Raw genomic sequence first — 22076 nt, 5'->3', positions numbered from 1 at the left:
CAAAAAACTGTACAGAACATTTTTTCCTTTGTTCCACAATTCCTGCAGAAAAGAAAAAAACAAGTTAGAAGGAAGCACCATAGCCAGTTAATGGCCGGCTTTGTGGCTTGCAATACAATACAAAGTGATATCTAAACCATAACAGCCAAACTGTAAAAAAAGAGTGTAGCCCCCAAAAAGGCCAGTATGAAAAAAGATGTGAAATCCAAGGTGGCAGCCAAGAAATGGCTGTGATGGTAGGTTAATTGCAAAAAGTTTAATTACGACAATTCAGGTGAATTTGGTGCCGAATCTTAGTGGAGGAGGCAATGCAAATTCACCTGAATTGTTGCAATTAAAATTTTTACCATTAACCTACCATCACAGCCATTTCTTGGCTGCCACCTTGGATTTCACATCTTTTTTCATCCTGGTCTTTTTGGGGGCTGCACTCTTTTTTTACAGCGTGGCTGTTTTGGTTTAGATATATATATATATGCCTACACCCTCAGGCCTACAGCCCTTGGACTTGTGCATATATATCAGGATGGCCATGGTATACGTAACCATTAAAAATTATACTATTACACAAATTCACTGTATAATATGCTTGTAGTACATAATTTACTTCTACAATTAGCAGCATCTCTACATCTTCCTCCAATAACCACTTGCCCACTTGGACAGAAACATCCAGGAACACAGCCACCAATACAACCAGCAGTGTCAACAGTTTGACATGTCTGAGGACACACTGGACCACATTGCTGATATACCATACCATCTGAGCAGTTGCTAGCTGTAGGTTAATAAAAAGCAGTTGGTGTTACAAATGCTACATTTCACTTACGACATATGGTAGAAGTCCTCCAGTTAATAATAACAACACCTTCTTCTGCACATTGTGTAAGATAGCTAGATATGGCACCACAGAAATACTCCTCTCTTTCTTCAGGTGCACTATGGCAGTAGTCAAATATGCAAGAGTCAATAGTATCTGTTGGATCTACAACACCATTGCATGCTACAAAGACACCGGTTTTCAGTACATTACACTGTGTCTGTGCTTCTTGCATTACATCAGCTTTGCAAGGTGGAGGTGGGGGAGGTATACCGCAATCAGGAGGACTTTTCGCATATTCCCAACTATTTCCAAAAGTGTTTATAGATGTTGTTGGTGAACCATCACGGAGCTTAAAATCATCATCTCGATCTCCATTGTAATTGCCACACATTCCACACAATAATCCTTTCCATCTGTCAGATACAGTAATGTCTACTCGACGATTTCCATCCCAAAGTATTCCCACTGGGACAGTTGTTAAAAGTAACACATACAGCTTACCACCTGTTCTGGAAACTTGCACACCATTAGATTTATATACCTGCCCATCTCCATTATTAGGCTGCATTACACCATTAATGAAGATATTTCCACCAGTTGCCTTATGTTTTGTTAGCTGGATTTCTACATTACCAGGAACAATTATCCTTACTGATCTCAACTGTGCAACTTTTGGATTCTTTTTTAAAGGGGTATTAGCACCTACGATGATGAAGTCAGAACTGTCACATGGTTGAGAGAGAACATATTCACAGGTCCCTTGAAAATCGTATCTGCTGCCTTTGTTTTTTGCATCATATGTTATGTAATGAGGATCTCCATATATAGAACACTTTGAGCCATTGAGGGGACAATCTTGATTTCTACAGCTTAAGTCACCTTTTTCACAAACACATCTTGTAGTACAGTTAGGTTGAATTATGTGTCCATGTTCATATCTAATTCCATCATATACACAACCCCCTAACAAAGAAAATACAATGAAATGAATACAATTGTGAAGAAACTACAAGTGAACATATGGTACTCCACTTAGCATTAGGACTTGATACAATATTAAGTCCAATGCTTTATACAGTCGGTTAGTATAGACCACAGCCAGCCATTCACAGGAGTGGCTCTACGGAGGTTTCTGAGGGTTTCAGAGGGTTTCAGAAACTGGTAAACTATATTCAAGCAATTTTGCGTTGAGGTATTGAAATACTGTAATAGAGCAGTCACCCACCCTAATAGAACAGTCACATTATGTATCTTTAAAAAACTTTAAGTATGTAGCTATTTAATTTACTTGTACCAACACAGTAAAAATAGTCTAAAATCCTACCTCATACTTGAAAATTATCTTGGGGGTTATGCCCACAGAATTGCTTCCGTGTCTGCAAATTTTACATTGTTCCAGCCCTTTACTCTTTAGCTTGCTCCTACCATGACAGCAGAAGCATATGTAATATTTCTTTTAAAATGTCAGATTTAAAGATTTTTTTTTGTCAAAATTGCTACCAGATTTGATTTCAGAATGAATAGTTTTCAAACATTTCCTTGTGGGGTAGCTATGCCCTCAGACTCAATTGTGTACGTATGCAACAGGAGGTTTGGGAACCACTCAACAAAAATTCTGAAGCAACCCTTGGCCTTGCACAATGAGCACACTAGTGTCTTGCAATGATCAGTTGAATATTCATAGCAAAAGGGCTAGAATTAATGCTCTGCAGCATGATGATCTAAAGCATTGAATATTTTGAAAAAGTATTTTGCATTAGTGTAAGCATTATACTAGAGGTACAGAATTGAATATATATACAGGGTTGAATTGTAATTAAGGATCTGCTCATTATGCCAGCACAGTGATTAGTAAGTAGTTTAATGATTAAAACTAATTCCAGAAAAAATGGAACAATGGATTTAAAAAATCATGAATTTTACTTGAATTATACTCAGAAAGGTTCTTACAATCACCCTTGAAACATTCACTCTTGAAGCATTGCCATAGCATTAAATGGGGTTAAATGGTTGAGATACCCTGATAGAGCAGTCCTTTACCCTAATAAAATTCACTCAAGATTTTATATATGACAACTCCATCTCAATTTTTTGCTTCGATTTTTGTGCATGTTTTTCTACTACAACATTAATTTGTTTCTCATGATGCTATTAAAAATAAACCTGCCTTATTATTTCTAAGAATATGTTTTGGGTGACAATAAAAAGATGCTGGATAGAATGATCGGAAATTTTAAAGGGATATTAGTCATATCCCATGCACATCATAAGTTATAGTTAGATACCAACATCTTCGAGGCATAAATAAGGTGCTAGAATGATGCAACATAGAAACTGAGGCTGAGCCGAGGTTTTATTGATCATTCTAACACCTACTATGAAGCATTTATGCCTCGAAGATGATAAGGTGTGGTATCTAACTGTTTTAGAAATGGTCAACCAGCAGTGAAAAGGATGTTGCTATGCCTTGCACCATTGCTATTGAAGAGTATACAAAAGGCTGCATGGGAAACTCCGCTTGAAAATTTAGCAGTCTCTCAAGGCTCATCTGCTGAGACAGCACTTTTACAGACAATACAGGCTGAAATCTTGCATCAGTTTGATTAAGAGAAATGTGCCAAAAATTTGTGATCGTTAAGACTGTAAGTTGTATCAGATGGCTTGACTACACAAGTATTCTCGCCGTATACCCAAGCCATATCTAACAGTGACTAGCTACTACCAGCGAGATGATTGGCTTCACTGTGCCACGTGTACTGAATAAGTGAAAGTGGCTAGCAACGTTACTGTAATTGGGCTTAAGTCATGTCGCAACAATGGAGCCCATTTTCTAGGAAAGTAAGACACCTTGACACTCAAGTTAACTCATCAGTATAGGTGGTGAATGACATGCACTAGCTAGCTCCTAGGTTTAGTTGTGCTATTGTTTTGTTGATTGCATAGTGATAACTAATTACATATAGTCGGTACATGTTCACCTGAGCCCCACCAAATGTAGTAATATCAAAGAGGTGAACACATGTTCACTCCTAATAGTTTTGTACTGGAACAAGTATGCTTTCATGTTGTAAACATGTTTGCCTGAATTGTCCATACTAAACGTATGGGATATTTTTAAAGTCTCATACGTAACTCACTTGTTCTTGCCTGTATCAAAGCGCCTTTCCGACTATTTGTCCGGCATTTAAAGGGCTTCACAGTGCTACTAAAGGTTTTGGGCAGCTGGCCCATGTAACAAGAGTTATTAACAAGAAACGAGGGCTCAGGTGAATGCGAACAGACTATAGTGTGGTTAACTGTGCGAGTCTCTTAGTAAATGGTACTAAGAGACTTGTGTTTGAGTCTCTTCGTGATAAAGAAACTTCTGTTTTATCAAAGCATTGCTAACATACCATTGTCTAATACTTAGATACAATAACTTGGATAATTATGTATCGTTGATTGTATACAGATAAAATGTTCACAATGTGATGGTGCACCTACAGTACATACAGTAATGACATACTTGGTGTACACATGGTTTCAGAACCACTCCAGCTTTGCTCATTCAGACATGACCTTTTAACACTACCAGATAGCTCATAGCCATCATGACATGTGAAGGTACAAGTTTCCCCAACATTGGTCTCTCCATCATCTCCCACTGAACAATCAATATTTCCATTAACAGGAGCAGTAAGTTGTAGACAAGCTATATGTAAATAAGATGTGTTCATTCTCTGTGTCATTACATTACTTACTATAAATGCATCAGTACAATTCAGTACTGTAACACTGCACCAAAGAAATGAGTGTCACCAGATCAATTATCTCATAGTTTGGTTTAACTGGCTACACATCATAAAATATTCAGTTTTATTATTATAAGTTAAAATGACGTCTTAACTGCATGTAAAATACCACTTCATTGTGGGCACCACTTGGGGTTTAGCTTACATATTGCCCAGGCAATATCATGGAAAGTGATTTGTTCATGACTTTGATGCCCAACCAGTTTAAAGATATGGCACTCTTTGACTCGTATACTGAGCAAAATGCAGATATTATACATTGTAGAATCAAACATTTAAAGAGTTTTAGAGTGATTAAGACTAGTTGATTGTTGATAAACTATTCTCTATCATGAATGGTCACTACAGTGGAACCTGTTAATCAGGAAACTTGAAAATAAGGACACCTGCATAATCTGGACACTTGGTAATGGTCCCAAAGCATCCCTTAGCATGTGAACTGACCTGGAAAATCAGGACACCTTTAATAATCAAGACACTTTTGGTTGGTCCTAAAGAGTTTCACTGTAAATAACCATTTGGAAGAACATGGATGTGTATTTCTACACACCATGTCTTAGCCAATGAGTGAACCACGACATAAGATCGTTACATTCAAAATAGGTTAGTAACTTAGTCTTAAGTACCATACTTAATATATACTGCTCCAACAAGGCTTAAATTAATGCAAAACTGTAAGATACAAAATCAATCCCACAATCATAAGTTAGTAACTTTGTGTGCTGAAGCATAATATCATATAAACAATGCTCTAAGAAATAGCTATCAGTCCACGCTTTAAAAACCACGATCAATCATCTTAATACTAGTGCATATAACAGAGGGGTGAGTGTTCTAACCTACTAAGTGAGCAAGCCCCAAGTGATATATACAGTGAAACCAGTGCCAGTGTGTTAAGGATGCTTTGGGATCAACCAAAAGTGTCCTGATTATTAACGTGTCCTGATTTTCCAGGTCAGTTTACATGATAAGGGATACTTTGGGACCATCACCAAGTGTCTAGAATATGCAGATGTCCTAATTTGCAAATGTCCTGATTTACATGCAGGTTCCACTGCATCGGATTTGCTAAAGGTGTACACATCAGTAAAATAATTCCAAAGCAACTTATCAGAAGTGTTTAGGTCACTCTGAAGACACTGTTGGGCTTGATTATGCCTCACTTATACTGCCAAGACATCATGAAGATATTGTGAGGCTGGTTTTGGGGTAATATTTTTGGCCAGAAAAGCTCAAACCTTCATGATCCCTAGTATACAATTACTACCATACTGTATGATTATGCCAAGCAGAAAAGCTTACATGAGTCCGCCTACAAACACAAATGCACATACAAAACAGCTACCTACTACAAACAAAACAATACACAACAAAAGTAGCTGCAACCACAAATACCTAAATTGAAAGGAATTTATTTTGCTATTAAATGCTACTGCAAGTAATTACAAGTAGTATAATACAAGCATAGCCATGATTATTATCACTAACATCATTGCAGCAATTTCATGGCCACCACCTTAATTTAATTTCACAACTTTTTTCACCCAGGCTTTTGACCCTTTTTATCCAACTATACTGTTTTTGCTGTTTTTACTGTTCATCAGTAAACTTCACATTTACAAGAATTCTGATACAACATAATGTATGAATTCGACTTGATGTTACAGCAGCCTAACAACAAAACTAGTTCATATATGGAGGCTTACATGATGTTCTGCACTATAAACTTGTCAGTGGCCACAAAAATTTGATTATTATGATAGTTTTTGCTGATTTTACTGCTTTTTTTTTGCTGTTTTTCTGTTTTATACTGTTTTTGGGTGTAGTCACCTAATTTAGGTGAAAGAACTGAACACTCACCCTGCTTGCTCTGTACACCAACATCTGGTGATTGATCGTGGCTTAAATAACATGGACTAATAGCTCTCAGAATGTTATTACGTGTGCTTCAACACACAATGATTGTAAACCATTATGATTATGGGATTAGGTTTTACAATTTGAAGCCAGAAACCCACTAATTTTGCTACTATGAGGTTAGTTAAAATACTATAATAAGCAAAGTACTTGAGACCATTACTTACTAACATATTTCAATGTAGTAGTCTTATAGTTTGTTACTCCATGTGTCCGCTAAAATGGTTGAGTTGTGGTTGGTAGAAATATACTGTATAAGCAGAATATTTGCTTAATAATTTGGATTTAATTGACAAAATGCAACAAGTTGACTCCCACGTGGTAGCAAGTTATGTAGCCAGCCTACATCCCTTTTTATCTACAAAGAAGTATAAATGCTTAATTACCTCATTGCCAATGTAGCTACTGGCCCGCATACCAGAGAGATTTGCATACCAGAGAGATTTGAGTGAAACAGAGGATAGAGATTGTTTAATTTATAACCAGCACTGTGACCTTAGCCATCTGAAAAGCCACAATGAAGTGATTGAGCGCATTCTCATGCAAGATCTTTGCTGTATGCATCTTGGCATGTATCATCTGCCTTTCAATTAAGTAGGATCTCAACCTGCAAAATTACAGACAATTATAGAATTCCATGATTAACCACAGGGTGGATTTGCATCTGAGGTTCTGCTTCAGCTGTACCTACCAAAATTGATAGCAAAAATTTACTTTGCAGACTGTGCCTCACATTCCTTCAAGCTGGTTGTACTTCTCTTTTGACATCCTTCAACATCACCATATTTGATGAGCTTGCTAGATACAGTGTTAGCTCTTGCTCGATTTCATGGTGACATAGCTACGTGTAGTTCAATCAGTTAAAATATTAGAAATACTAATAAAATAATTATGGCAAGATTTTAATTTGGCAATTTTGTAAGTGTCTGCCAAATTGCCAATTTTACCATGCCAAAATTCTGCTAATACATGTATTAACAATCAATCAGTCGAAACTTAGCAAATACACTGAGCCTACTGTAGCTAATTTGTTAAATGCCACAATACAACCCTCTGTGTTGCTCATGAATCAAAGCAATTTGCATCTTTGAACTGATCAGAATCATGAACAAACTGCCTCCTATTTCAGGGCTGTACTGAAAGCGATACTGATACCGATACTGATAGTGATACTGATATCGATATTGATACTACATCAAGTATTGGTACCGATATCACAATTAAGTATTGGTATCAGTCAATTACAAGCTGTGTGTCACCTATATTTCTATTATAAGCATTACATGGCTTCACAGTGCAGTTGTTATATTTCAAGTAATGTGTGTGGTGGGGACTTTGGAGTGGCTGATGTGCGTGGGTTTGAATCTCAAAGTAGGTGGTGCTTTATTATTTTAATAGAGGCTTTTGTACCACTTTCTGCCGTAGTTTCTTTTTTTGTGCAGTTGATTTATACGACTGACAAATTGATTTTAATTGGGGGTTGGTGGCCTCAAACCTGGGCATCGGTGGCATCCTTAGTTTAAGAGTGCCTTGAAGTGGCTTCTTCTGCTTCTTCTAACTTTTTATCAAGGCACTTTGCAAACACTTAGTGAACTAGATACAGTGTTGGATTGTTAGAAGCATATTGAATTTTTGATGTATAGTGATCATATGTTAGTAGTTGTATCTTGTATCCTAAATGTTAACACTTGTATTTGGTTACACTTTTGAAGTATCGGCTACCTCCATATAATATCGGTTTATCAGAAAACCTGTATAGGCACTACATATTTAAATATAAATGTGGTATCGGCTTATATTGCCAGGGCAGTAACCAAGTTAATCCCTGAGCTATGTGTTTGAACACCATACTATAGTAGTATATATTTGAACACCATACTATAGTAGTATATATTTGATTTTATTCATGTGACTGCAGGAAATAAAGCAACAACAGCAAAAATAATACAGTGCCTTATCATACTGTACGGTAGTACTGTATAGTACGGATCAAGAGGTGGGCTTTTCCAGCCAAAAATATCACCCTAAAACCAGCTTCAATTTCCCTTTAGGACAGCTTGACAGCATTGGTTAGGCATAGCCAAGCCCAAAAATGTCTTTAGACCAACCCTAAACTCTTTCAAAAATTTCTATGGAATTTTAAATAGTTTCTATTTAACAGAAGTTTATGCTGACTGCCTGACTGCCTAACTGATGCTCCAGCCAAGCACAACTCAATAATGGGTAAGGCTACAGGCTTAATTTCTTTACTGTTTGATGTCGCTTCATCCCAAGATGTGCCTTTTCACTAACCACAGTACGTACAATACACGCATCATGGACTTACATTTGTGTCTCCATCACTTTCCTCTGACAGTGCCAGGTGTCAATCTGCGGTAATGCGTACGGTTTCTTTTCTACTGACTGTCGCGTAATTACAAAAATTGTCCGTGTTTTCTTTAGTAACTGGAATGATGTTTCTTGTATTGTTCTCCATCTGTAAAGCTGTATAACGTGGCTGAGAATGAAGCATAATGGCACTTTGCTTATCATAATAATTGATTGTTGGGGCACTCGCTTAGACATATTGTGTGTCAGGTTTGCGGTATGTGTAGCTGGAATGATATTTCTCGTGTTGTTCTTCATCTGTAGAGCTGTGTAATTGGCTGAACATGAATGAAAACAAAGCGAAATGGCACTTCGCTTATCGTAATAATTGATTGTTGGGGCGCACGCTAAGACGTATTGTATTTCTTTCTTCCTTTTGATACAGTATGCACAGGTTCACTATCCATAATACACCTATCAATATTAAGCCCCCATTCCCCAAGTATGAGTAACGTCAGGCTTTAGGAAGGGCAGGGCTGCCCAGAGAAATTAAGGGGCCCAGGGAAAGGAGGTTTCCATTCTGAATCACAAATTCACCCAAGCTGTAAGTTGAAGACAAAAAAAGGACATTACATGCTCACAATGACAACAGCTACCCCTCACCATCCATATCTTCTTATTTATTAGCTGCTACACTGCTCCTCTCAAGAATACTGTGACTGCTCTATTAGAGTATCTAGATCTGGCTACTCTATTAGAGTATATCAATCTTTTAAACAGGTATTCAAGGGGCCTCCTGGGGCCCCTTTCAGGCTGGGGTCTGGGGCAAAGTGCTCCAGTTTCCCTCCTGTGGGTGGCCCTGAGGAAGGGGTTTGAACTTTAAAAATTAATGTGCCCCAGGGTGGGGAATTTGATCAAGCACCGAAAAGTTCTGACTTTTGGCACGTAATAAAACCACAGCTCCTTGTCAAATCCCCACGCTATATGGTGGGGTATATGTGGGGATTTGATCTAGTGATTTATCCCCAGGGTGGGGAATTTGACTTTCTAGCAGGCCAACTCCCCACTATATCCCCACCCTCTCCATACTGGGGTGGGTGGGGCTTAACATTTATACGTGCATAATTATGTTACAAAAAGAAGTAAAAAAACAAGTAGAAGAAAAGATTAGGAACTTTAAAGTTGGATTAGGGATCAAAAAAGTAGTGAAACAAGAGAGGTTGCCTATACACCTGCAGATACACTAGTAGACATTTAATCCCCATACTTCAGTCTATAACCATGACTGAATTAGGATTAAATGTCCACCAGTATATCTGCAGGTATAGGTAACCTCTCTTGTTTCACTACTTTTTAGCTATTCCCTTGTTTCACTACTTTTTTGATCCCTATTCCAACTTTAAAATTCCTAATGTTTCCTTCTACTTGTAGATAAAATTATACTGTTCTCATTAGCTACAACCAAACTTAATGAAACATTAGTTTGTATTTTAGCTTTTCACCCTTACACAATCTTATGTTTTAACACACAGTTCTGCTCTACTATGTACATACATACAGTATGTTACTTTAGAGCATTGACCAAAGAACAGTGTGTACAGTTGATTTTTCTAGCTTTACCACACTTGTGTGTGCAAATTTACATACACATTGTTAGATTGTATAGAAAACTAACTTCTATCACAGATTCTTGTAATTATGTTTTCAGTCAACTCATTGACAGTGTCCAAATTGAATTCTCTTGAAAAGAACACAAGTGATGGGTCAGTAGCAATGACATCCAATTCATGGATGTCAGCGTTACCCAATCCTGCAGCATAAACTACATAAATACCAGCTGCATGAAGAGCAATAGCAGCATTTATAGTATCTGGCTGATTGGTAGATCTTCCATCAGTTACAACAATAGCAACATGAGCACGTCCATCCCTTAATCCCATATTACCATCTTGTGCACTGGATAGCAAAAGCTGCAATGCTTCTCCTGTAAATGTTACAGAACCAAGGAATGGCAGGTTTCTAAGAGCTGGTATGACAGTGGCAGCACTAGTATGTTCACTAAGCCCAAATTGGAGCAATGCTGTACCACTGTATTCTATCACTCCAACAAGGCTATCATTTAGACCAATCGTCAGGGAATTGGCTAAATCTACAGTAAATGTTCTTATTATTTCCCATCTGCTGGTTCCAATACTTCCAGAACTATCCAGCACAAATACTAAATCTATTCCAGTTCTGTCACAAGCTGTGAAAAGTAACAACAGTTAAAAGTACATGGTCACAATTTGCCATAAACTGAACAGTCTAAAACACTATTAAGCATAGTTTTAAATATCCAGGCCATTTAAAGAAGTCTAACTAGGACACCCCTTTAAAATTGCAATAGTAGCCTTAGTTAATAATATGCAATATTCACACAACTCTACACTATCCCAGAAATTTCTTTGATATTAAAGGTTAAATCATATGTAATTAGTTTCTGGCATGCAGTATATTGAGATCTTGCTAGAAACTCTGGTTGAAAATAATAAGGTCTATGCTATTCAGTGTATAGTTGTTACTTACACAAGTGTAAAGAAAAAATTGAAATTTTGTATTTGAGAGGGGATCATATGTAGAAATAAAAGCAATGAAACAAGGGAGGTCCATCTACACCTGCAGCTACTGTATACCAGTCTACATTTAATTCCTACTTCAGTCATAGCTTTGACTTGCCTTTTTATTACTATGATCCTACTCAAATATAAAATTTCTATTTTTCCTCTTACCTATTTGTTCACTTTATTTTACAATAATGACTGGTGAACCATTGCATATTGCATCAAGGAATGAATTGTTCTGGCCAGACTACACCAATTGAGCGACTTTTACACACATCTTATTTATGTATTACAGGAAAGAAACACGGCCATTCCACTTTAGTTTCAGTTTTGTTCCATGTGTTATAATATTATAGCATTACAAAGAAATGCCTCTGCAATCAATCCAGTAACTGTGGAAACTGTACTAAATATGTTCCCCGACTGTAGATTGATACCTCTAATAAAACAGTCACTTTGTATTGAAATACTCCAACAGAGCATTCACAGATTAAAATGTTCCAAGAAATGTTCTAACCTAGGAGCATAATGCAAGCACAATGGGAACACTAAAGCACATAATAGGTGAAAAGTTTGGAAAACTACTGAAAGCAATGAGGGCAAAATTTGACACAGGCTTCATTCTGAAGACATTTAGCCTTAAATGAAGAGTAAAATGCCTGATCTCTACTTTATGGTAATATCATAGTTAAATGATATTTGAACAGCAACTTATATAACTGAAGTGGTATGTAGAATAAAGGAAGATTTGGAGGATCGTGCTGCCCTAATGGAATAGTCACTTAATTTATATCTATTATTAGAGTGGGAGATGGACTACATTTGGTTCGTTTTAATTTAGCTAACTGCAAAATCATGCAAATTGGCAACTCATTTCCTGTGAAATACACCATGGTGAATCCTGGGTGTCTACTGACCTGGAAGTAGTTAATGAGGAGAAAGATCTCGGTGTCTGTTGTACAAGTGAGCTAAAGGGATCCTCACATTGTCAGAGAACCACAGTAAAGGCTTCCAAGGTTCTTGGTCTGAACTGAAGGTCTTATAAGATCAATTCTGTATATGCTTCTTTTTTTATACAAGATGTATGTTACAAGATTAATCCCACTTGGAGTACTGTATACAAATTTAGAACCCACAAGATATAGACATACTAGAAAAAGGTTAGAGACGTGCTACCAAGTGTCTTCATGGTCTATCACATAAATTTATCCTATGAAAACCACCTAGAAAAACTAGATGTATACTCGCTCTACTGCATATATATGTCAAACAGGAAATATGATTGAAGTTTGTAAAATACTGAATAGATACTATCTAAACCAAAACAGCCAAGCTGTAAAAAAAGAGTCCGGCCCCCAAAAAGGCCAGAAAAGATGTGAAATCCAAGGTGGCGGCCAAGAAATGACTGTGATGGTAGGTTAATGGTAAAATTTTAATTATGACAATTCAGGTGGATTTGCGTTGCCTCCTCCATTAAGATTCGGCACCAAATTCACCTGAATTGTTGTAATTAAATTTTTTCCATTAACCTACCATCACAGCCATTTCTTGGCCACCACCTTGGATTTCACATCTTTTTTCATCCTGGCCTTTTTGGGGGCCGCACTCTTTTTTTACAGCTTGGCTGTTTTGGTTTAGATATTACTTCTTTTTGTATTGCAAGCCACAAAGCCAGCCATTAACTGGCTTTGGTGCTTCCTTCTAACTTGTTTTTTTCTTTTCTGCAGGAATTGTGGAACAAAGGAAAAAATGTTGTGTATAGTTTTTTGTCTGATTAAAAGTATTTGTATATTTAACAACGAAAGATAATCATACTGTAGGTGATAAGGTGAATTCTTATACATAACTGAACTGTAGCTGAAACTCCCATTGTTTGTAGCTGAACTCTTTTCAGAGTGAAGCTGAACTCTCCACATGGTGATTTGTTTCCAACACATATTTCTACATGATGGTTTCTTTGCAGCTGAACTCTCTACAAGGTAACTTCTTCTAGCTGATCTTTCTACAGGATGACTTGTTTGTAGCTAAACTCTCTACATGATGGTTTATTTGTAGCTAAATTCTCTACAAGGTAACTTCTTCTAGCTGATCTCTCTACAGGGTGACTTGTTTGTAGTCGGACTTTCTACATGATGGTCTCTTTGTAGTTGAACTCTCTACAAGGTAACTTCTTCTAGCTGATCTTTCTATAGGGTGACTTGTTGTAGCTGAACTCTCTACACGATGGTTTCTTTGTAGCTGAATTCTCTACAAGGTAACTTTTTCTAGCTGAACTCTCTACAGGGTGATTTGTTTGTAGCTGAACTCTCTACAAGATAATTTGTTTCTAGCTGATCTCTCTCTTGTTTGTAGCTGAACTCTCTCTCTACAGGATGGTTTCTTTGTAGCTGATCTCCCTACAGGGTGACTTGTGTATAGCTGAATTCTCTACAAGGTGATTTGTTTGCAGCTGAACTCTCTACAGCGTGGTTTTTTGTAGCTGAACTCTCTACAAGGTGACTTCTTCTAGCTGATCTAACCTCTTGTAGCTGATCTCTCTACTGGGTGACTTGTGTCTAGTTATACACTCTACAAGGTGATTTGTTTGTAACTGAATACTCTACAGGGTGATCTTTGGTAGCCACACTCTCTTCAGGGTGATTTGTTTGTAGCTGAACTCTCTACAGGATGCTTTGTAGCTGATGTTGCTATAGGTGACTTGTTTCTAGCTGATCTCTCTACAGGATGGTTCTTTGTAGCTGAACTCTCTACATGGTGTTTTTTTTTCTAGCTGAGCTGTCTCTAGGGTGATCACTTCACAGCTGAACCCTCTACAAGGTGGCTTCTTCTATCTGATCTTTCTACAGTGTGATTTGTTTGTAGCTGGACTCTCTACAATGTGACATTTTCTAGCTGAGCTCTCTCTTGTTTCTAGCTGATCTCTCTATAGAGTAACTTGTTACACGATGGATTTTGGTTGTTAAACTCTCTGCATGAAGACTTGTTTGTAGCAGAATTTCTACAGAGTGAATTGTTTGTAGCTGAACTCTCTACAGGGTACATGACTTGTTTATAGCTGAATTTTCTTCAGTGTGACTTGTAATGTTCTGAATCACTACAACAATCAGGCCCGTAGCCAGGGGGGGTTCGGGGGGTTCTGAAGAACCGCCCTCTTGGAAAAAAGGTCCACAATTTCAGTAAAAGGTCCACAATTTTAGCAAAAAGGTCCACAATTTTAGCAAAAAGGTCCACAATTTTAGTATACAAGTCCAAATTTTCAGGAGCAAAAGTCCATTAGCTACAGTTTACTAGATACCACTATAATAAGAAGCTAAAATAAGTGCTCCGAGTAACTCATTCAGTGCTTACATTAAATGCAATGCAAGATCGAGATACTCTAATAGAGCAGTCAACCACTCTAATAGAACAATCACTCTAATAGAACAGTCACAATTACATTTTCTTTTAAAAGCTACTTAATTTACATGTAGATTGTCTAAACCGAGCTTTCATTAAAATATAAGATTTTGGTGGACAAGCCCCTCCATGCAGAGCCCACGAATAGCATCCATGCTTCAACTCCATGCAATGTGTAAATTTCATTGTTTAAGACACCCTTTGTTCTGCTACACTGCCCCTGTTGATCATGGCAGAGTGCTCAATCTTTCCCATTCTTATTCACTGTGACATTCCAATATATTATATTTAGACACATGCATGTGCAGATGGTATAATTACAGTAGCAGTAGAGATATTTTTCCAGATATCATTCATACAGCTGGTCTTCAGCTTACCTAAAAAAATTGTTATTTTTATTGCCTGAAATGCCACTAAATTCAACCTTTTAGTATCTGTTTTCAAAAAATTTTCTGGGGGGGGCATGCCCCCAGACCCCCCTAGATTGGGTGTGCTTCGCACACCCAGTCTCAGTACCATCATGCAAGTAAAGGTCCACTTTTGGTCAAAAAGAACCCCCCTTTCAAAATTCCTGGCTACGGGCCTGACAATATATTTGTGGCTGAACTCTCTATAGGGTGACTTGCTTCTTGCTGAACTGTCTATAAGATTAATTGTTTGCAGCTGAACTCCCTACAGAATAACTTGTAATGTAATAGAATTCTATAATAGAGTGAATTTGCTGAATGCTCTATTAAGGTGACTGTTCTATTAGAGTATCTCGATCTCGCATTTGCTACACAGAGTTGGCTTTCGAATCATAACTCAGTGGTTTGTAATCCGATTCTTCTGTACTACTGCAAGGACTTTCTATGAAGATTATTTCAGCTATACACCAATTTTCAGCTCATTGCTCTAAGCGGTTTGCTTAGTAGGCGTAAAAACTAATACTTTTTTATTCATAAAAATTGACCGTGCAATTGTGACACAGGTTGGCTTTTGTATCATATCTCCATGGTCTTTATCTCGATTCCTTTCAAATCACTAAAAGGCATTCCTACGATGGTTACTCCATCTACATAGCAATTTTCAACTCATTCCATGAAACGGTTTACCCTGTAGGCGTGACAACAAATCGATCTTGTTTTACGTAAATAATCGGTCATAACTCCCGAATCATTCATCGGATTTGCACAACATTTGATGCTAGGATTCGCCTTTGCACTCCCTTTCTGTGTGCCAAGTTTCAAGGCGATCGGAGTACGCGTTTGCGTTTTATAGCAATTTTTGCAAGTGTGCGAAAACACAAAGAAAAAGAAGAAAAAATAAACAAAGAAAAAAATCGAAACGTTGGCAGCTCGTATCTCGGAAATGGCTGGAGCGATGTCCTTCAAATTTGGTATGTACACTTTCCTGGCTGGCGGGCAACTCTGTAACAAATTTGGTTTCAATCGGATAAGGGATCACCGAGATACAAAGGTATGAAAATGATGTTTTCTTTCTTCCTGTCAATATACCCACGGTGTGGCGCGCCGGCTTCTTGGGCCGCACGACACACTATCGTGTGTCTTGATTTGATGACATGGAACCATCTAAATGTTTCAAGCTTAATAGTTCAACCATCAGCAGAGACCATCAGCTGAAGTTGTTGTGAAGGCGATCTAGGTTACTGTCAGGAAGAACTTCTTTTTAAACAGAATTGTAAACAATTGGAATGCTTTTAGGGATGAAACTATATACCTTGCTTTTCTTCAGACCTATTTATCTTTCCAGCATTTCTTTTTTTCTTACCTATTTTGCTCAATATTTTGCTAAAAAGTTTTGAATATTAATAAATATATACATCAGTATCTCAAGCTTTCAAGCATGTGTGACTGCTTTATTAGAATTTCACACATAGTGACTGCTCTATTAGAGTATCTCAATCTTTCCATGCATAATGTGCTAAGTTCCAATTCCTAAGCATCCACTTTTCTTAAATTTCACCTATTTTTCCAGCATTTTGCTCTTTGTTTTTCCCATTGTATTTTTTCAAAAATTTTGTCAGCAAAATCGGCACATCCCTGAATGCTTTACACAAGTGACTGCATCTGCCATAACAACACTCAAGCTGTGCTTAGACAGCACTGGAAGCAATCTGTATATGGGCACTCTCAAAGATCTGTGGCCTAGCTCTCACAAATTGTCTTTGCTAGGGAATTCCAGCCCTGGGAATTGTTAGCGTTATGGATATACAAAACAGGAGTACAATAAACTTAGTGTATACAATGGTAAAATTGCATAATGTTCTACCACTGGGTGCTGTTTAAAAAGGTATTATAGCCATTTGGAAATGATGATAATTAATTATACGAAGTTACAGTATGTTGAGTTGCTGTAAGTAGATAGAAACTCCATTCATTTTGTAGTATTCAGAAGTTACTGATGTGTGTAGCTAAGTAATAACTATGTAGACTATTCCAAGGGTTGCATGGAACATGAACAATAAACTGAATTGATTGACTAGCAAACACAACGCCTAGCAAACCAGTATACACTCTCCACTGCATAAAAATACTATGCATTGCAATTACAGTGGTGGATTTAGGATTTACAAAAGAAGGTATTTAAAAATTAATGTATTTAGTTAGTTACTGAAGACATATACCTCCAGAAAATTTTAAGATTATTAGATGAAAGCTTTGGGATCAGATTTTTAGGAGATTTTGACTTAACGATTGCTTTAAACTGCAAAATAAACAAAGGAAAAGTCGAGACCAAACTAAAACTTTGATTGCTTAAATACAGTAGTTACTTGAGTGCTCTATTGGAGTATCTTGATCATTGTTAGTGCAGTGGCAGGAAAAAAGAAAGAAGAAAAGTGTTGCTGAAAGTTTAATAACTATAATGGATGCTTGTAAAAAAAAAACAATTGTATGCTTGCTACTAAAATACAGTGGTATAAAACCTTTTTTGCTACAACAAATAAATAATAAAGCTACTGTAGTTAAACTGCCACCAGATAATTTAAAGGGAGTTTCTGTCAAAACCGAAGAAACCTATCTAGATCCACCACTGAATTACAGTACACACATTATTATAAGCATATCTTCAGTAACACCTTCCATACATATGCTGAACAACAATCATACCTCTTATACAAATGAGATCAGTACCACTCCAGCTCCTATCACCTTTACATGTCCTGTTGGTACTACCTTCTAATAATTTATAACTATCATCACATGTGAAGGTACAAGTGTCTCCAGGATTAGCTTCTCCATCTCCTCCAAGTGAACAATCAATATCTCCATTATCAGGAGCAGTAAGTGCTGGACATACAATTATCTCTGTGTACAGAAAGTAATTTTAGATGACGGATTCAAATGCATCCAGATATTTTACTTGTAAGTTATGTATCGTAAGATTTACTTTCTATTTTGGAAATTCCTAAAATACATACATACGTAGGCTGCACTCTACTCATGACTAATTTAAATTTTTACAAGTGATAAGCAGCCACGTTTGCTACCATTTAAAATAGGTGATCAAGGGAGATTGGGGATTAAAGAAGGCAGGCAATAGAGTCGTCAAACTGGAAAATAAATACATCAGAAATGCATTAGACCAACTTATGGCCTAGCATGCAAAACCAGATGGCAGATATTTAGAAATTAGACAAGGGGTTCCACTCTGACACTCAGTCAACTAACTACAGCCCATAGTCTAATTACAGTATGTAGCTATATGATACGTAATGGTAAAGACACTCCTCAAAACTATTGTATCTACCGTAAACTTAGCCAGACACGTGGTCAACACCCTTCTGAAAAGAAAATCTTTGGAATCCACCTGGATTCACCCCTGATTACAGATTTTATCTGACTCCACAAAACTGTGTGATCAAATCCAACCATTCCTGGCTAGACACATAAGACACAAAACATCATTCATTATATTATTTTGTATACATAGAGTGAGATATAGTAAAGAGTCTATATGTCATTCATTAATGACATACTTGTACATGTTGTCTCTTCACCACCCCAGGTTAAGTTAGATTGGCACCTCCTCAGTTTGCTGCCATGTAATTCATAGCCATCATTACATGTGAAGGTACAATTGTCATCAGGAGGGGTAGGAACCCCATCATCTCCAAATGAACAAGTAATCATTCCATTTTCAGGAGCAGCAAGACGTCGACACTGAGGAACTATAGATGGGAGTATCACAAATTAATATTAATTGACAAACAGGAACTGACATAGATACTATTCTCCTATATTATACCATAATTATACCATAATTATATACAATCTTGTAAAATCACAATAATTTATGCGTTCTGCCACTTTACTTTGGTTGTGTAAAAGCATTAGTGCCTATATATGCTTAAATAGTTTACAAAAAGCACAAGAACAGATCAAGAGTGTGCCATTAGAACAAGGAATGATGGAGAGTGACAAAGTAATAAACTTGCAGTAGGAAGTTTTTGTGCATGGTTGCAGCTAGTTACTGGTGCAAACTACCTTTTAATTTTGTGTAGCAGCCCATAAGGACCTATTGTGGACCATATGGTCTCAAACAGATATCATTTATTTGAGTGGAAGTTCCCATGGGGTAGGATAGGTTACAACATTAGGACTTATTGGACCAAACTATTAGTACAGGGCAATAGCCATTATATTGTATTACACATTGTATCTGGGACTAGCAACAAGGCATTCTCTAAAAAAACCAGCAACCAGTAGCTTGAAACCAACTTATCCAGCACTATATACTGCTTAGGCTCAGAGGAAAATTCATTTTAACAGAAAGATTTTAATTACAAGGGTGTATAAAGGAATTCGTTGAAAGTACATGTTTGATACTGACAACAAAATTCCATGTACTATATTTTAGTTAAACTAAACATAAACCAGTAGTTTTACATGTATGTAACTGTTGTACCTGGAGTACAAGTGTTATTTTGGCCAGTCCATGTAATCTCCGTCATCTGGCGACGTCGACGTCGACATGTCCTTGTTTTTATACCATTTAACTCAAAACCAGGATTACATGTGAAGGTACAGGTGTCATTTTGGGTAGGAAGCCCATCATCTCCCAATGAACAAGCAATCATTCCATTCTCAGGAGCATCAAGTGTTAGGCATGTAGTATCCAATACTGAGAAGATATTAATTGTACACGTCATCAAGAAAGTAACAACACTTGTTGTACAATAGTGCAACCTGCATTAGTACTTAAACTCATAATATTAGTGAACATATTTCATTGGTAGCAGTTTCATTTTGATATTTTGGCCTACGTACGTAGATAATGTAACAATACACTACAAAATAGTGTCAGATGTACCACTTTCACATCTTAGGTCATAGGAAAGCCAGTACATATAATATGTAATTGGGCCTGGGAAAACTGGTTTTATCACTCATGACAGCAGATTTGATTTTTCACCAAGAACACAAAGCTATACATGAATAAAATGTCAAATTTCACAATCAAAACCAGCTAGATTTAAGTGGTCTGCTTTTGCTGGCTGCTTTTCTCATGTACAATGGCAATTCATAAGGGTGGTCAGGAGCTTTGGCCAGCCTGGGGATAGCTGTATGTGGCTGTGCAGCTCTGTGGTGTTAAATAAAGACCTATGCTGTAAATGGCCTTTCATTTTAGCCGGTTTTGAGAACTGAGTGGCCCATAGCTTGGTCTAATTTATCCCTACGCCTTCCTTTTAGTTTAACATCAAGTTAAAATGACAAGAAGTTCGCTGTTGGCTTCTTGTATAGTGGATGCTTTGGAAGACAAGGAGTTGGTGTAAAACATGTGAAAAGTTAGTACATGTAGCTTCAATGATTGGTGAGCTTCAACACTCTGAATATTTAAAACCGGCATTTTCCAATATTTTTAAATAGGCGATAAGACCAGTTTTCCCAGATGGTCCCATATAACATATTGCACTGGCTCATGGATGTTAACAAGATAATATGCATTGTTCACAGTGTGCATATCTCATTGAGGCAGTGTGCATATCTCATTAACTCAAGATATATTGCACAGTTATGTGTGCACAATTACGTCCAAGAAATCCTCAGATTTTTTTGATGTCCTTTGCTATCTCATTGTGCTATTAGCCTAAACCCTTAGTTATCATCGTACATCTATTATTGGTCAAAAATATATTTTAAAAACTACAAAGCATAACCGATATTTTCTGGATCAGTTTGCTGTAACAATTAAAGTACGTTGTAGCTAACGAATTTGAGAGTTTTATTGCCTTTATGGCTACTGTTAATTGTGAGTTAGGCCTGTTTGATATGCCATAATGTTGATATCTTTTTATTACAGTTTGATTTATGGAATTCCGATTTAGGAGGCATCAGCATAATTGCCTAGCTAGTGATAGTCTCAGTATTCCTTGTCACTAGCCCAAAAGAAAGTTATGGTCTGAAGAGCAAATGTCTGGCACCTTGAATGCTGTTATGAGCAGAGAACTGAAATTAACTCTCTGAAGCCATGATTAGGCACAGTTGTACATCACCAAAAGTTGAACGATAGGCCTAGCTAGCAGACACGTTGCTCATAGCATAAATCCAGGGCCAAAATCATATTTAACAAAGGAGGAAGAAGAATACTGTACAACCAGATGAAAGCTACGCTGAAGGCCAGTTAATCATCCTGAGCACTTCAGAACAGGTAACAATAATACTCAACGTTAACAAGGTTAAGTGCTGTATGTACACATAGGGACATTGGTGGTGGAAGATCAGCTGATCAGCTGAGAACATCCTACATGAAATGTGACTAGCCCACCTTTACAATTTTGCAAGAATAGAGGTATGTTCACTGATATGAGGAAGGTATTCAACTACCAGATAAATGTTATGAAGCTTGGCTGAAAATTAACCATCCTGAACACCTTGAAGCGGGTAACAGTAATGGTTAGAATTATTTGGGCAAGACACCCATCAAGATCCAATGATTAAAAGCTATGCAAATAATAGATTGCACATGGACAGTTTCTCTCACAGTTGTTGTAACTCATTACCTGGATAGTTTTGACATTTAAGTTTCATTAGACTTTCTAGCACATTTTAGATTTAATGTACCTCGGTATAATTATAGCTGTTCGGTTTTTATATCAGATTTTGTCCTTGTTAGAAACATTGTAAACATTTGCTCAAGCTTATTAAAGTGAAATCTGTGTATTAAAGCTGACCAAAAGTGTTCTGATTCCCTGATTTCCTAGGTCAGTTCACATACTAAGATACTGTAAGACCATTAACA

General features: G+C 37.1%; 1 protein-coding gene across 1 annotated transcript in view; it reads right to left on the bottom strand.

Moving 5' to 3' along the window:
* The window catches only part of LOC136261846 (uncharacterized), a 67348-nt gene that overhangs the window by 19907 nt on the left and 25365 nt on the right, over positions 1-22076 (bottom strand). Inside the window, exons 16-22 of the mRNA XM_066055961.1 lie at positions 19743-19958; positions 18814-19005; positions 17945-18142; positions 10514-11083; positions 4329-4514; positions 830-1786; positions 608-778 (exon numbers count right to left, since the gene is read on the bottom strand). Coding sequence (XP_065912033.1) covers positions 608-778; positions 830-1786; positions 4329-4514; positions 10514-11083; positions 17945-18142; positions 18814-19005; positions 19743-19958 — 2490 coding nt within the window. The remainder of the gene's footprint in view (positions 1-607; positions 779-829; positions 1787-4328; positions 4515-10513; positions 11084-17944; positions 18143-18813; positions 19006-19742; positions 19959-22076) is intronic.

This window comes from Dysidea avara, chromosome 1 (genome assembly GCF_963678975.1).
Source record: "Dysidea avara chromosome 1, odDysAvar1.4, whole genome shotgun sequence".
Taxonomy (NCBI): Eukaryota; Metazoa; Porifera; class Demospongiae; order Dictyoceratida; family Dysideidae; genus Dysidea; species Dysidea avara.
Note: the sequence above shows the minus strand (reverse complement) of the source record. Positions and strands in the feature narration are given on the sequence as shown.